This window comes from Haliotis rufescens, unplaced genomic scaffold, assembly GCF_023055435.1.
Source record: "Haliotis rufescens isolate VD_foot unplaced genomic scaffold, xgHalRufe1.0.p SCAF_2, whole genome shotgun sequence".
NCBI classification, from domain to species: domain Eukaryota; kingdom Metazoa; phylum Mollusca; class Gastropoda; order Lepetellida; family Haliotidae; genus Haliotis; species Haliotis rufescens.
In genome coordinates this window covers 78,019,623-78,033,930 of record NW_025963890.1, presented here as the reverse complement: position 1 = coordinate 78,033,930, position 14,308 = coordinate 78,019,623, and the positions used below count along the sequence as shown (strand labels likewise).

Below are 14,308 nucleotides of genomic sequence, written 5' to 3'. Positions count from 1 at the left end.
CGCAGGACTTAGTATCTCCTACGTAGGACTTAATATCTCCTACATAGGAGATAGTTATTCTAGTCCATACTAAGTCCTATGTAGGAGATAGTAGGTCCTACATAGGAGAAACTAAGTCCTGTGTAGGAGATATTAAGTCCTACGTAGGAGATACTAAGTCCTACATAGGAGATAGTAAGTCCTGCGTAGGAGATAATAAGTCCAACGTAGGAGATACTTAGACCAAAAAAATCACCGTAGCCCTACTACGCTTCCGTAGTTACTAGATTTAAAAACATGCATGTATAATGTTGTTTGTGATGTAAGCACAAGGCCTTTTTTTCTAATCTGTCTCTCGTTTAAAAAGATATCAGTTTGTTAGTCCTTAGTTTTACCTACTAATACATCAAGACAAATCTACAGTGTATTCACGTTTTTTTTGGTCTCGGGAAATTTTTACATGTTGAAGTTTGAAGATTTCGCAATTGCAATTGGTTTTAATTCACATTTGCAAATAATTTCTTTGAAATATTAAACCTCAAGACCTCTTGATGCCATCATAGAATAATGTGAACCAGGTAAGGAGAAACGTGTGAACAAACTGGATATAAATACATATAGGAAGCCAAACGTATTTTTTTGTTGATGATTGTATGAGCAATTACCTTCTGACAAAGACAACAACAACAACGATGACTACGATGGCAACAAGTAAACCTGCGACTGTTCCCACCACAGCTGATACCGGGAACCCGGACTGGTTTGGCTTCTTAAGTAGAGCTGAAATATGAGTTATGGTTTTAAGGTTCATATATAGTGAGTGAGTTTGGTTTTAGCAATGTTCCAACAATATCACGTCGGGGGACACAAGAAATGGGCTTCACACATTGTACCCATGTCGGGATTGGAACCCGTGCCTTTGGCGTGACGAGCGAACGCTTTAACCACTAGGCTACCCGACCACCCCTGATATATAGTATATGTAGTATAATATAATATAGTTAAGATTCAATTACAAGACGCAATTATCACTACTGTCAATATTACCATTACAAAGCAAGACGAGAGCAGGAGTTACATTGTCCTTACGGTAAACAGATAACGGGAGAAAGTTGTGCCACACGGTTCATAAATGTTTATCAGCAGATGTTGCTGATGACAATTAAAAGCGTTAATTACATTAAGTTTGGGATCGCTGCTCAGATGCACCTGCGAAACACCCTGGACTCATCTTGTATTGACTTGAAGCTCACTGCAGTGCAACCGGTGCAACACTTGCATATGGGGATAAACTGGAGCCTATCCACTTTAAGCAGTAACATGCTCTCAAAGAAGCCGATAATTTGGAGTTTTGGCTGTGTGTGTGAGTGTGTGTTCTGGAACATCCTAAATGCATTATGAAACTGCTAGTACATAGCAACAGCGGTGAGTTCTGCCATTTTGTTGCCAGGACACGAGTTGTGAAGTGTCCACAAACCGCATAAACCAAATACTCATATGTACAATAGTTTTGTACAGTAGTACAGTAGAGGTACTATTGCTTTGTACGATGAAGGGTGATAAAAGCGCAGGTTGTATTTCATTTTCGGTTGTAATTCATGTATATAAACATACATCCGGCAACATTGTCTCATAAACATGTATATATAGTACAATATAATAAAGTTAAGGTTCAATTACAACGTGCAATTATCACTACTGTCAATATTACTATTACAAAGCAAGATCAGATTAGGACTAACATTGTTCTTTCGTTAAACCGTTAATGGGAGAAACTTGTGTGACTAGGTTTATACATGTTTATCAACATATGTTGCTGATGTCCACATGAAGACAACAATTCGAGGTTAATAAAACTGGCAGCAGAAACATGCTCTGAAAGAAGCTGATCCTTTGGAGTTTTTGGCTGTGTGGGTGTGTGGGAAAGGTGGATGGGGTAATTTATTACACAGTTAAGGTATATACTGTTTAATCTGTAACATCCTAAATGCATCATCAAACTTCTTGTATATACCTACATAGCAATATTAGTGAGTTCTACTATTTTGTGACCAGGACACTTGTTGTGAAGTGGCCAATTCAGGAAGTCCATTTCTAAAAAATAAAGGAAGGTTTTGTTTTGTGGCTTGGTGTGACCCAGTGCCACGCGACAAATATGACCTCAAAGTAATTTGGCATGAAGTAACGTCTGACATATCAGACCTAAAGAACGTGCATAATGGCTATTAGAACGAAAGACCACCATTGACATCAGTTATTTTTACAGATTTTCTAGCATTAAAATCATGTCCATAAACCGCATAAATTAAATACTCATATATGCAGTGGTGTTATGTAGTACAGTAGCGATACTACTGCTTTGTACGTTGAAGGGTAATAAAAGCGTAGGCTGTATTTCATTTTCGGTTGTAACATATAAAATACTGAGTCAAATCAAAAACTTCTCATTTTTAAAAGTAATTCCATATATGATATAAAACGGACAAATGTATCAGAGAAGGTAATTTTTAATCATTAATGTCCAAGGATTTAATTAACGGTGGTAACCATAATTTGTTCCAAGCACCTACGGTATTCGGTAATAACATCAACAGTTTAAATCATAAGTCCCAAGCACGAGAATCTGATGGCACACAAGTTCAGTAGCGTCTATGGCCACCATGTGTGTTGCCAACTGCCACACAACGCCTCCGCATGGACCTTGTGATGGTTGTGAACACATGATTGGGAAGACGACGCCATTGTTGCTGCAAAATGGTGCCAAGATCTTGCAAATTCTGTGGTTGGTTCTGGAGAGTGCGCAGACTTCTGACAAGAGCATCCCGGACATGTTCGATGGGATTGAGGTCGGGAGACCTTGAAGGCCAGTCCATGACGTTGACTCCCGCATTCTGAACGAAATTCCTTGTCAAAATTGCCTTGTGGGGTCTGGCATTGTCGTGTTGAAAGATCAAACCGGGTCCATGTGCTGCCATAAAAGGCAGAAGTTCTGGTGCCAGTACCTGGTCGCGGTAAGCAGCAGCGTTGAGGTTTCCACGGATGACAAGAAGCCTGGAACGTGCTTTGCCACAGAAAGCACCCCACACCATGACACTTCCGCCTCGAAATCTGTCAACTTCCTGTACACAACACAGGGCGTAACGTTCATGACGGCGCCTCCACACCCTCGCCCTACCATTAGCAAATCGAAGATTAAATCGGGATTCATCACTGAAGACGACTTGATTCCATCGTAAGTGTCGCTGTGCCCACATTTGACGTTGACGTCCGTGTAATTGAGTCAGAATCGGCCCGCAGTATGGCCGTCGTGCTTGAGGGTGAGCAGTTCTCAGACGGTTTTGAACAGTTTGCGCACTCAGTCTACCCCTAAACAGTTCATTTCTGGTTGATGTAGCCGTCAAATATCGGTTACGGAGGTGACGTTAGACAATCTGACGATCCTCTGCATGTGACGTCACACGTGGTCGACCTGGCCGAGGGCGATCAGCGGTGGTACCCGTTTGCTGTAGACGCGTCTGTAAATCATAAACAGTCCGTGGACTACAACCCATCGTCCTTGCGACTTCAGCTAAGGACGTTCCCGTCTGCAACATGTTGATGACACGTTCACGTTGCACATTTGAAAGGCGTGGCGTGGCGTGGCGTGGCGTGGCGTGGCGTGGCGTGGCGTGGCGTTAATGACTGCTAACAAGTATGGCTGAAAACACGTGCGGTATTATGGCCACGTGACCAGTTGCACGTGAAAAATCACTTTTGCAACTATAGTGCTGTGCACATGATTTTGATCGATTCACCTGCACAAAAACGGGCGTTATCTGAAGACAATACGTGGCCATTACTGTTTAAATACACAATAAGGGCCCACAATGATAACTGGTCAAAATGTTAAATTTTAGGAATGTGAAGTTTTTAATTTGGTTCAGTATATATGCAATGCAACTTCGATAGAATTATCTAAACGACTCAAAAACTGTACAGAATTGTATTCTGTATTCCGGCAACATTGTGTCGCAAACATGTCATCGGGATATTCCAGAAATATCAATTATTCCTAATACCTTATAACCAGCAGCTGATCCCTGATGTTCAAGCCATTTCTTATGAGCTTTATGAGGTAACTTACTAAGCTTCATCGAGCAGTGAGAACCATTGTATCCCTCAGTACATCCCCAGAGACATCGTCCATCAACAGCATCGCAGGTTCCGTTACAGTGGCCGCAGTCACTCTCACAGTTCACTCCGAATTTCTCATTGCCACAACCTAATTAGAAATAGAAAATAAACAGTTGTATATTAGCAGATACAATATTCCTTGTATGTTCATCTCACATTTTAGTTTTGTTTGAGGTAATGTGCGGTACATACAAAAGAACAATACCGTTTTTGAGAATAAGACCATCTATTTCTTCTGGTTAGTTGCATTCACCTTTCTGGCACAGGTCAAGTTTCCACCCTGCTTGACATCCATCTGGACATATTCCAGTAACATGATGACAAGTGTTGTTGTTAGCACAATGGCCACAGGTTTTGTTACAGTTGGTGCCATACGTTCCACTGGGGCACTCTATATTGAGAAACACATCACACATCAGTTACATCTCAACACATCAACACCCATAGGATTTCTGTGGCACTTCAGCAAAGTACCGGTGACCAACATCTAAGATTCATTTCATGATGTCAAACGAGAAATGCACTACATTCCTCATTTTATTTGTGAACTTAAATTCATAAAGGGTTTCCTCTTTAAAGATGCAATAAATGGAGATTGGTTATAATTTATGTACTATCAATTTACTTCACATTCGTTACAACATCAAGCAACATCAAAGTGCAAGCTTGGGACTCCAAAACATTATTTCCTACCTTGCAAAACATGATGGTACAATAACGGTATATTTATCGAAACTTATAGTACTATGAGCATAATAAGAGGATAGCTGCATTAAGAAACATGATCGCATGTAGCTGTATCCTACAAAAGATTTCAATAGTGAGGTTTCTTCATGGACTCAGCTTTGAACCAATATTTCTTATGACTAAGGAAATGGTTTTGGCACTTTTATGTCCTCTCCGTGTCATAGTTAAACAACCCGTAGGGGAGTTGACCTATTTATATCTTGAATTTTAACGCGTTGCTATCATAATGACACACTACTTCTAACAAGTGTATGCAACTGAATCACTCAGTTGAATCAACTTATCATATTGTGCATTTTGATTTATATGTATAAATTCAAATTCAATTGCTGTTCAATCAGTTCTTATGTTGAACCAATTGTAAATATGAATTTGTTATATAATCAACAGGAAAAACAAATCAATCATAATTGTTTATTATATTATCATGGTGAAGACTTACTTCTGGAGCAGTCTATATCTGTCCATCCATCTTCACAACCACCAAGACACTGTCCTGTCGCTCTGTCACATGTAGAGGAGGGTGTCTTACAGTGTCGGGAACTGCAGTTACTGGTACAGTTAGGGCCGTACAACCTCTCGGTACACGCTGAATAAGGCATAAGTGAAACTCGTGGAAGGTTGAAAGAAATTCATTAAGAGTTCTCATAGCTGCAGATATGATTGAAATTATAGCATCTGTAATGTAACTTACAAACTGCCACTCATTTTGGAACACAAACATTGCCAAGATTTCGATTTGTTGATGTCATAAACTGACGATTAATACAAGGTAAACCGAAACATGTTTTTGACCTAAACACAATTTACGTGAATGGATTGATTTACAGGTTCCAGTATTGTTCGACGTTACGACGTAGCTTGTTATATCTCCTCGCAAATTGCTGGGTTTTGGCGATGCTGCACTGTACATGATTTCATGGATCAAACTATCATTGGATAGGAAGCATGAGACCTGGTCACACAAGTATACACAAAGGCGACCATGGCACAATGAAATCATCAGTCAACGTTTGTTGTAAGAGAATATCACACTTGACTCGTAAGCAGGTTTTGAATAATTCCACGACACATCAACAGGAAAAACAAATCAATCATTATTGTTTATTATATTATTATGGTGCAAGGTGACTTACTTCTAGAGCAGTCTATTTCTGTCCATCCATCTTCACACCCATCAGGACACTGTCCTGTCACTCTGTCACATGTAGAGGAGGGTGTCTTACAGTGTCGGGAACTGCAGTTACTGGCACAGTTAGGGCCGTACATCATACTGGTACACGCTGGATAAAGCAAAAGTGAAACTGGTGTAAGTTTGAAAGTAATTCATAGAGAGTTTTCCTAGCTGCAGATATGATTGAAATTATAGGATCTTTAAGTAAATTACAAACTGACACTCATTTTGGAACAAAAACATTACTCAGGTTTCGATTTGTTGACAAAAAAACATAAACTGACAATCAATTCAAAATATACCGAAACATGTTTTTAGACCTAAACACTATTTAAGTCAGGTTCCAATATTGTTCGACGTAACAACACCTTACAGCTCGTCGCACACTGTTTGGTTTGGGCGATGCTGCACTGTCAAATGATTACATGGATCAAACATTCACTGCATAAGAAGCATGATACCTGGTCACATTGGGATTTAAAAAGTCGACCATGACACAATAGGGTCATCAATCGTCAGTAAAACACCCAAGAAGGCGACAAGGCTGACTGCTCAACTTTTAGGGAGAGCAATCGGTGTAGTAGCAATTGGGGACAATAATGAACTGTACGATAATCACTAGATTCATGCGTCGTGACAGAGTGATTGGAAGGACAGCAGGCAGGTCATGATCTGGAAGACTCGGTCGTAACCATTGAAGACTGCTATCTCCTCACCTTGCACCAAGGTAACAGGTTCCTCTATGTTAAGTCATCTTATGTGACTGCTCGTGGGCGTACCAGTGGTTTGTTTGTTGTTTAACTCCCCACTCAGCAATATTATAGCCATACTACAGCGGTTTGTAAATGATCGAGACTGGACAAGACAATCCAGTGATTGACATGATCATGAGCATCGATGAACGTCATTGAGACATGATGACAAGGCAACATCGACTTAAGCCTTTGCGTTGGGCACGTAGAGTTCAACTTTGGCAACGTGGGAAATAGCAACGGACGTTTTTCTGGATCTGCTGACGTGGCTTGATACCCGTGTCAATCTCCCAATAAAAACAGGTCAGATTATATAGGGACAGAGAGAGGAATGGGTGCAATTACTGACTGCGTGAACCTCGATGATGCCATTTGATTATTGTATATATTAGTGCCTCTATCTCGTCAAATGATTATATTTTTCAAATTCAACGTTGGAATCAATTTTTTTCGTTTTTGATATTTTTACCATTTCCAAAAACTGATAAGAAAACTTTCTTTTGACCCTCAGTTTATACAACTGATCTCTGGAATGAAATGTTTAAATCACTAACATGCATATGAACTGTTGCCAATATAAAAAAAATATGAAATGCGTTTAGAAACACATGAATAAATATGCCTACTATGCAAACAGTCAGTTCCGATGAAACCACTTGCACACCCATCAGGACACCTGCCAGTCACGTGATCACATGTGTCAGATGGTGTCTTACAGCGACGCCTCCCGCAGTACTTGCTACATCCTTCTCCATATCTCCCAGGATCACAGGCTGAGAGGGATGATGAGCAATGAGTTTACTTCGCTTTATTCGCTACTTTCTTTATAGTCAGAAAGGTATATATTTTGTGTATTTTCCGAAATGCTCTTCATTTATGATAACCAGAGCTTTTTTCTTAAGCTTGGATTGATAGAAGAGAGACCCAACATTAATACAAACTTATCTTTTTCGTAAACAAAATCGTTTAAAACATCTTTAATTTTCGATATTAGGTGAGTGTATAAGGAGACAACAGAACGAAATTTGTCTTGCAATTTAAGTCAAGCATCGTTGATATGAGTCAGTATCGTCAGCTCAACGAACAAAAGACTTGTTGCTTCCAAGCAAAACAGATGCTTGTATGAATCGTGGCATGCCACTTACAGTCGACATTTTGTATCTCATCCGAATTGGAACATTAGCGGTATTCATTACTCTGTAATCTCGAACCATGATGTGATCATGCTATGCAGAATTAATGGAGCGTTGCTTCACTTCGTGTATCAAAACATGGCTTTTGACATTTGGGCGAATGAGCTATGTAACACGTTGATTTCAGAAAATATGGCATGGAATGGAAATTATGTTCTGCATGATCCACATGTTGTAAAGTATCCACAAGAATTAAAATACTATTACGAACAAACGTTTGTATAATGCAAATGACCTGAAAATAGAAAATATGTTGTTGAGTATATACGTTTCGAGAAGGAACAATGTCAACATTCAGAGCTGTTGACAATGTAACCAACAGAATGTGCAAGAGATTACATTTTAGCTGTGTGCTTGTGCTATACAGCAACGTGAACGACCTGTGATAAATGGAAAACACAATCACTGAATCAATAAAAAATACATGACTGAACAAAATACTATGTACTGTGCTGAAAACATTGCCTTGAGTACAATCTGCTCCCTGATACTCCGCCGAACATCCCCCGACACACTGCCCTTGTATCTTGTCAAGACAGCTGGAGTTCATCTTGCAATGGCGGTTAGTGCAGAGTTGGCCACAGTCAGTTCCATAATACTCAGGGACGCATGCTAGTATATAGGACTGTCATATTCAAATGTATGCGGTGTCATGGCGGGCTATTAGATGCAAAATATGAGACAAGGTATCTACTATCTACATAATGAATGGAATGGCGTTACTGTTTTGTAGTTTTCCAAATAAGTAGTCTCGGATTTTGTTATCAGTAATTTGAGCGGTGGGGTAGCCTAATGGTTTGCTCGTTACGTCAAAGATTCCATCCCTACAATTATGGATTCATAATGCAAAGACCACTTCTTGTGTCCGCCGTCGTAATATTGCTGGGATATTGCTAAAAGTTGCCTCAAATGAAGTTCACTCACAATCAGTAATCTTATATTTGATCACTGTACTTATCACGACACTATAACTAAGATTATTATTTTCAATATGCATGTTTCAAATTCAACTACTCTTTGTCAGAGTTTGTATATAAGCCGAGGTAGGCACATCTTAAAAATTGAATTATGTAGACATATGACAGAGATATGAATCAGGTAGGTCGAAGAAACTGCGCGTCTGTTCCCTCAGTGAAGGTTTCATGAGATGCACTGATGAAACATGACAATGGGGTGACATTCTCCATAAGACCTTATCATGAGTTCAACTAGAGTTTAAATGCATTTTAGCATTTATTGCATTTATCAAGTGTATAGAACACTCTACGTGCAAATAAAGAAACGATTGGACTTTGAACTGATCCATTTGGGGCTACCTGTACCCTTTTTGCGAACACCTGGTGTCATCGCTGATTTTTATTGATCCATTCATATATTTTTCACAGTAAGTTTGCGTTTTACACCTTATGGAATGTTTCATCGGATAATCGAAACTTGTCATTCTCTGGCAAGTGTCACCTACACACCAGAACACCGGTATATTTTGGTTGAAAGTAATCTGACCACTCATTGAAAATAGTTTAACCTTTCACAAATGTTATCAATACCGGATATCAAATATACGGCTGTGCACAAATTCTGATAGAGTTTTATTTTATTGTCATTTCGAAACATCCTGGGACTCTGTTGCTATAACAACCCCAAACATTTTCTCGATCAGACAATTAATTGTCAGTTATTCATGCCTACATTACCTTGAACCTACATTTCAGAGCCATGTTATTGTTGATTTTTACATTGAAGTTAATGACTTCAAATTTCGCAGAAAACATTTGTGGCCAGCAGGGCTCAACCAAGGCTGACACGTGACAGAACCGAGTGACATCGGCAATGAATATACATTTTCAAAAATAATCCTTAGGAGCTTAGGAAAATATCATGCATGATGTGTTACGACATGTTAAGACATCTTTATTGTTGTAAGAGGTGCCTAACGGAATCGGGTCGCTGATGATGCATCCCAATTGCGTAGTTCAGTGCTCATGATGTCAATCACTGGATGGTCTGGTACAGTCAGGTTTATTTACTGACCGCCGTCATATACCTGGAATATTGCTGAGGGCTACGTTAAACAAGAAAATATATATTCTTTATTCCACATATCTGAGTACGAAAGTGACTATATCTTGACGATAATTTTATTTGTTTTATACACATTCAGACATATACACGGTGATGAATGAACTGTAAACACAAAGTATTTATTAAATCAATTAAATCTGATTTGAATAAACATTACCTTGAGTACAGTCTGTTCCCTGATATCCAGCCGCACATCCTCCAACACACAGTCCTATGACGTCACAGCTGGAGTCCGACTTGCAGTGACGTGCAGCACAGGATTGGTCACAGTTTGATCCATAATACCCAGAAGCGCATGCTAGTAAATAGAAACGTCATTTTCATATCTACATAGTGACCTGGATCTCTTCCTGCAGTGGCGGTTATTGCATAGTTGGTTACAGTTTTCTTCATAATATTCAGTGTAGCATGCTGGGCTATTCATCAGTGATCTCTTAATGTCACTATTAAGTAAAGTGTACATGTAATAATGATTGTTTATTTAATGTGATACACAGGGCCAGCTGTATTATTATTGACATTGTGTCCAATATTTGATTCAAAAGCCTTTTATTTACTCTTCCCTGAGGTTTGTAACACATTACGAAACATGGCGGTAGGTCAACATGTGAATAACATCACATGTGTAAAGTGTGGCACATGCCCCAATAACAAACTATTTAGTTACCGCATCTAGGCTTGGATCAATATACCACTATACTGGTACACATCGGTTCTTGATGCCATTACAATATATTAGTATCGAATTAATAAAACATAACTTTACAAACACCATTTGAACATAAATACCATTTTTTCAAGTATTATGGGCAGAAAAAACTACATGTATCCCTTCAGCGAATTCAGGTAAACGAACAGGTAAGAACAAACTTGGTCAATGAAAATCTAAAATAGCTATACGTGATGATTTACCATTTATATTGTCCTTCCTAATCTGCCACATATTGTTTTATATTCAAAGATTAAGTTCACCTTGTCTATTTTCTTGTCAACCAAGCATGAAATAGCAATCAGCTGTACACATGTTTCCGCCCATTCTCGAAAATACCCATTTATAAAGTTGAAAGAATTCTCTCTGTAACCGGTATTTTATCAAGAATTATATATTCCAGTATCGTGTTATTGTAGTTGCAGCTTTTTGTCGCCCATTGGTACAGCTGATGAAACGTATGAAACAATTTGACCAGTCAACGTCGTGGCTTCCGCGCTCTTAATAACGGTGAGTTGGGAATTTGCATGAAGTTTTTAGGAAAATTAATAAAAAAAGAATTCAAACATAAGCCAAGATATACACTGAACACTCAGCTTCATATCATAAGACCCGAAGAAACAAATTAGTGCGACTCGATGGGTTCTTTGGGATATGAGGTGATTGAACACAGATCTCCAAAGGGAAGTGTGAGGTGTTGGTGTATCCTTCTCGACTAGTTCCCACATATGGACAACAAAAATAAATACATTGACGAAACTGAACTGAAAAGAAGGCTACGTAATATCAGTTTGTAAAATATAAAACGATATATCTAACTTTAAAATGACACAATATTGTTACTTGGTATTTTTGTAAACAAGCTTCTTGAAAATATATACTATTTCACGCCCAACAGGATACTTACCCCACACCTGTACTTCAACAAATTCTAATAGAGCACCATGTCCATCATTGTTAGTCTCTGTGTAGACAGTCAGGTAGCGCCAAGTCTCGGGACAGGTGACATTCAGCACATCAGGGATGTCTGTACCGTTAGGACGTCCTGTTACACTGTGGCATATATTTCCTTCTTCGGGAGCAGAGGAATTTGTCACAGATGTGTAGAGCTGCACGCCATTACGTCTTGACTTGTCTGAAACAAGTATGAATATAAACTTTACTTGATGTAGGACACATTAATTAATGAAGCATAACCGTACACGCTATGCTGTAGGTTCATATTCAGTTTATATAAGCAGGTCAGAATTATATTTAGAAACCCTTGCGTTTAGCTAAAGCATTGAAGGTCATGTCACATGACATATAGCCGTTATTTCAGTGCCGTCAGTATTTCCAACAATTGTATGTCACACTCTTGCTTGATTAATGACGGTACTGTTTTGCAACGAAGTGTTGAGCTGTGTGCAGTTGTGTGTGTTTTCTGCTGCAACAAAACTTGAATTTGTTTTATTCTTCCCCGCCCTGAAGTATACGGGAAAGGTTAATTTTATAGCATGTATGTCGACATATTGGTGACATTTCAAGCCACACAGTTACCGAAACCAAACATACAAATCACGTGCGTGAAATGTTGATGCTATCTTTTTCAGCAACAAGAGATACTTCAAAATCGTCTTTATGTAGTAAATTGATGCATCTGACAGTTTCTGGTCATTAGCTGACATTATTAAAACACATTCTACATACCACACTTATGATTGTTTGGATGCTCATGTTCACTTAAAATATTCGGAATAGTTATATTCCGTATTTTGAATTAACCCAGACCCCCGTGTTGTTTTAATCGGTGCACAATCGGTGTGTGAAACGCTTGGCAGCAAAGTCAAAGCTAAATCGGAGTAGTGTGTCGGCGAATTTGCATCAAGGCTGTAGTATTGTTCAACCGTTTAATGGAATTCAATGTACAGTCGTAGCTCTGGTCCCTATCATATACTTGGTGTCCCAGGGCTCAAATCCATTTGCGTCTGTACCGTGTTCCACTGACCTCGATAATCTGTTGCATGAAGGCACAGCTCTCTACGGTCACATAGTTAACACCGAAGGCTATGAGGGGTATTTAGGTCATAATCAGCTCCCAGCAGCCACTGCATCAACCCACATTGTCTACACAACAGATCAGTTTTATCGCTCCGTCACAGGTGCTCAAAAAATTGAATCAGGGGAAACAAATTTCCTGGAATAATTTCAACAAGCAATATTGATATCCCAGTCACTTTTTGGTAACTTTTAATGATGTCTCCATTGCATTTTTTACGGATGTTGATTCGTATGCATTATTTGACTCTCATCAGCGGAATGGTTTGGGAGGAATTGATCCGAATGGACAAGCAGTTTACCTTCTGTTTAGTAGTATGGATGAATTGTCATGTTACTTGTTAACAGTATATCAATCATCATCATATCAACTCACAAAAATCAAATTCCACAACAGTAGTGAGTGAGTGAGTATGGTTTTACGCCGCTTTTAGCAATATTCCAGCAATATCACGGCGGGGGACACCAGAAATGGGCTTCACACATTGTACCCATGTCGGGAATCGAACCCGGGTCTTCAGCATGACGAGCGAACGCTTTAACCACTAGCCTACCCGACCGCCCCTCCACAACAGTAACTGACACACTGGACAAAAAACTGTACATAGAAAACGATCAAGTAACTCAACTCATCATGATCATAAATACTATTCCTTGAAGGAAAGAAATACAAAATTACCGAAAAAAAGTAAAACAAGTGACGAGGAAACTCCGTTATTGATTAGTTCTGGTATTGAAATGTTCTCCAACTACGTGATAATATTTTGAGTATGTGCATCTGTGGTTGTGACAAAAAGACCTCATCTAGTATGGGGTCACGGGTGGCCCAGTCGTCTAAGGTGCCGCGATACGCTATGCAGAGTTGCGTCCCTTGGGCACGCCAGAAATGTATGATTGTGCGTTCGAATCCCGGTTCGCCCCAATTATGTTTCTAGGTTTGACAGCACAATACACGTGCTCGTGGGTTTCACCGATAGAACCTACCGTATGCAAATGTATCAACTGTATTGCCAAATACTCAAAATAAACAATATTTTTTCCACAACAGCATTTACTTTTTTGTGGTTAATATAATTATGCTCCTTCATGCCTTTCAGTAACATCATTATTATGCGTTTGTGAGGCATCACATATGGCGGGGAACTTTGATGCTCTGCATCAATGTTTTCTTGTAAACATTTACGGATATTTGTTTAATGTAATCCAGCTAAATATCACGCATATACAAGTGAACATGTTAAAAAATCATGAAACACAACTACGATGGTGATACAAGTACAATACATACTATACTGTAAACATACCAATGAGCAAATGACAAAGCATGTCTTTTCTTTGAGAATGTTTTAAAGAAAAAACAGCCAAACCTGAATTGATTATAATGCCTATATTAAGTCCTCTTCCAATTAGCAAATAATTAGCGGTCATAGCCGTGTGTCTGCTTTATGCACAAACTCCATAT

At 39.1% G+C, this 14,308-nt stretch overlaps 1 protein-coding gene across 4 annotated transcripts in view; it reads right to left on the bottom strand.

The window, feature by feature from the left end:
• LOC124122790 (receptor-type tyrosine-protein phosphatase epsilon-like) overlaps positions 1–14,308 on the bottom strand; it is a 67,149-nt gene that overhangs the window by 13,727 nt on the left and 39,114 nt on the right. For 3 of the 4 annotated variants that reach the window (XM_048400590.1, XM_046485929.2, XM_046485928.2), the window contains exons 3-10: positions 11,717–11,944; positions 10,258–10,398; positions 7,452–7,598; positions 6,036–6,182; positions 5,342–5,488; positions 4,406–4,543; positions 4,103–4,240; positions 645–759 (exon numbers count right to left, since the gene is read on the bottom strand). In XM_048400590.1, the coding sequence (XP_048256547.1) occupies positions 645–759; positions 4,103–4,240; positions 4,406–4,543; positions 5,342–5,488; positions 6,036–6,182; positions 7,452–7,598; positions 10,258–10,398; positions 11,717–11,944 (1,201 nt within the window). The remainder of the gene's footprint in view (positions 1–644; positions 760–4,102; positions 4,241–4,405; positions 4,544–5,341; positions 5,489–6,035; positions 6,183–7,451; positions 7,599–10,257; positions 10,399–11,716; positions 11,945–14,308) is intronic. The other variant, XM_046485931.2, reaches the window with a different exon arrangement.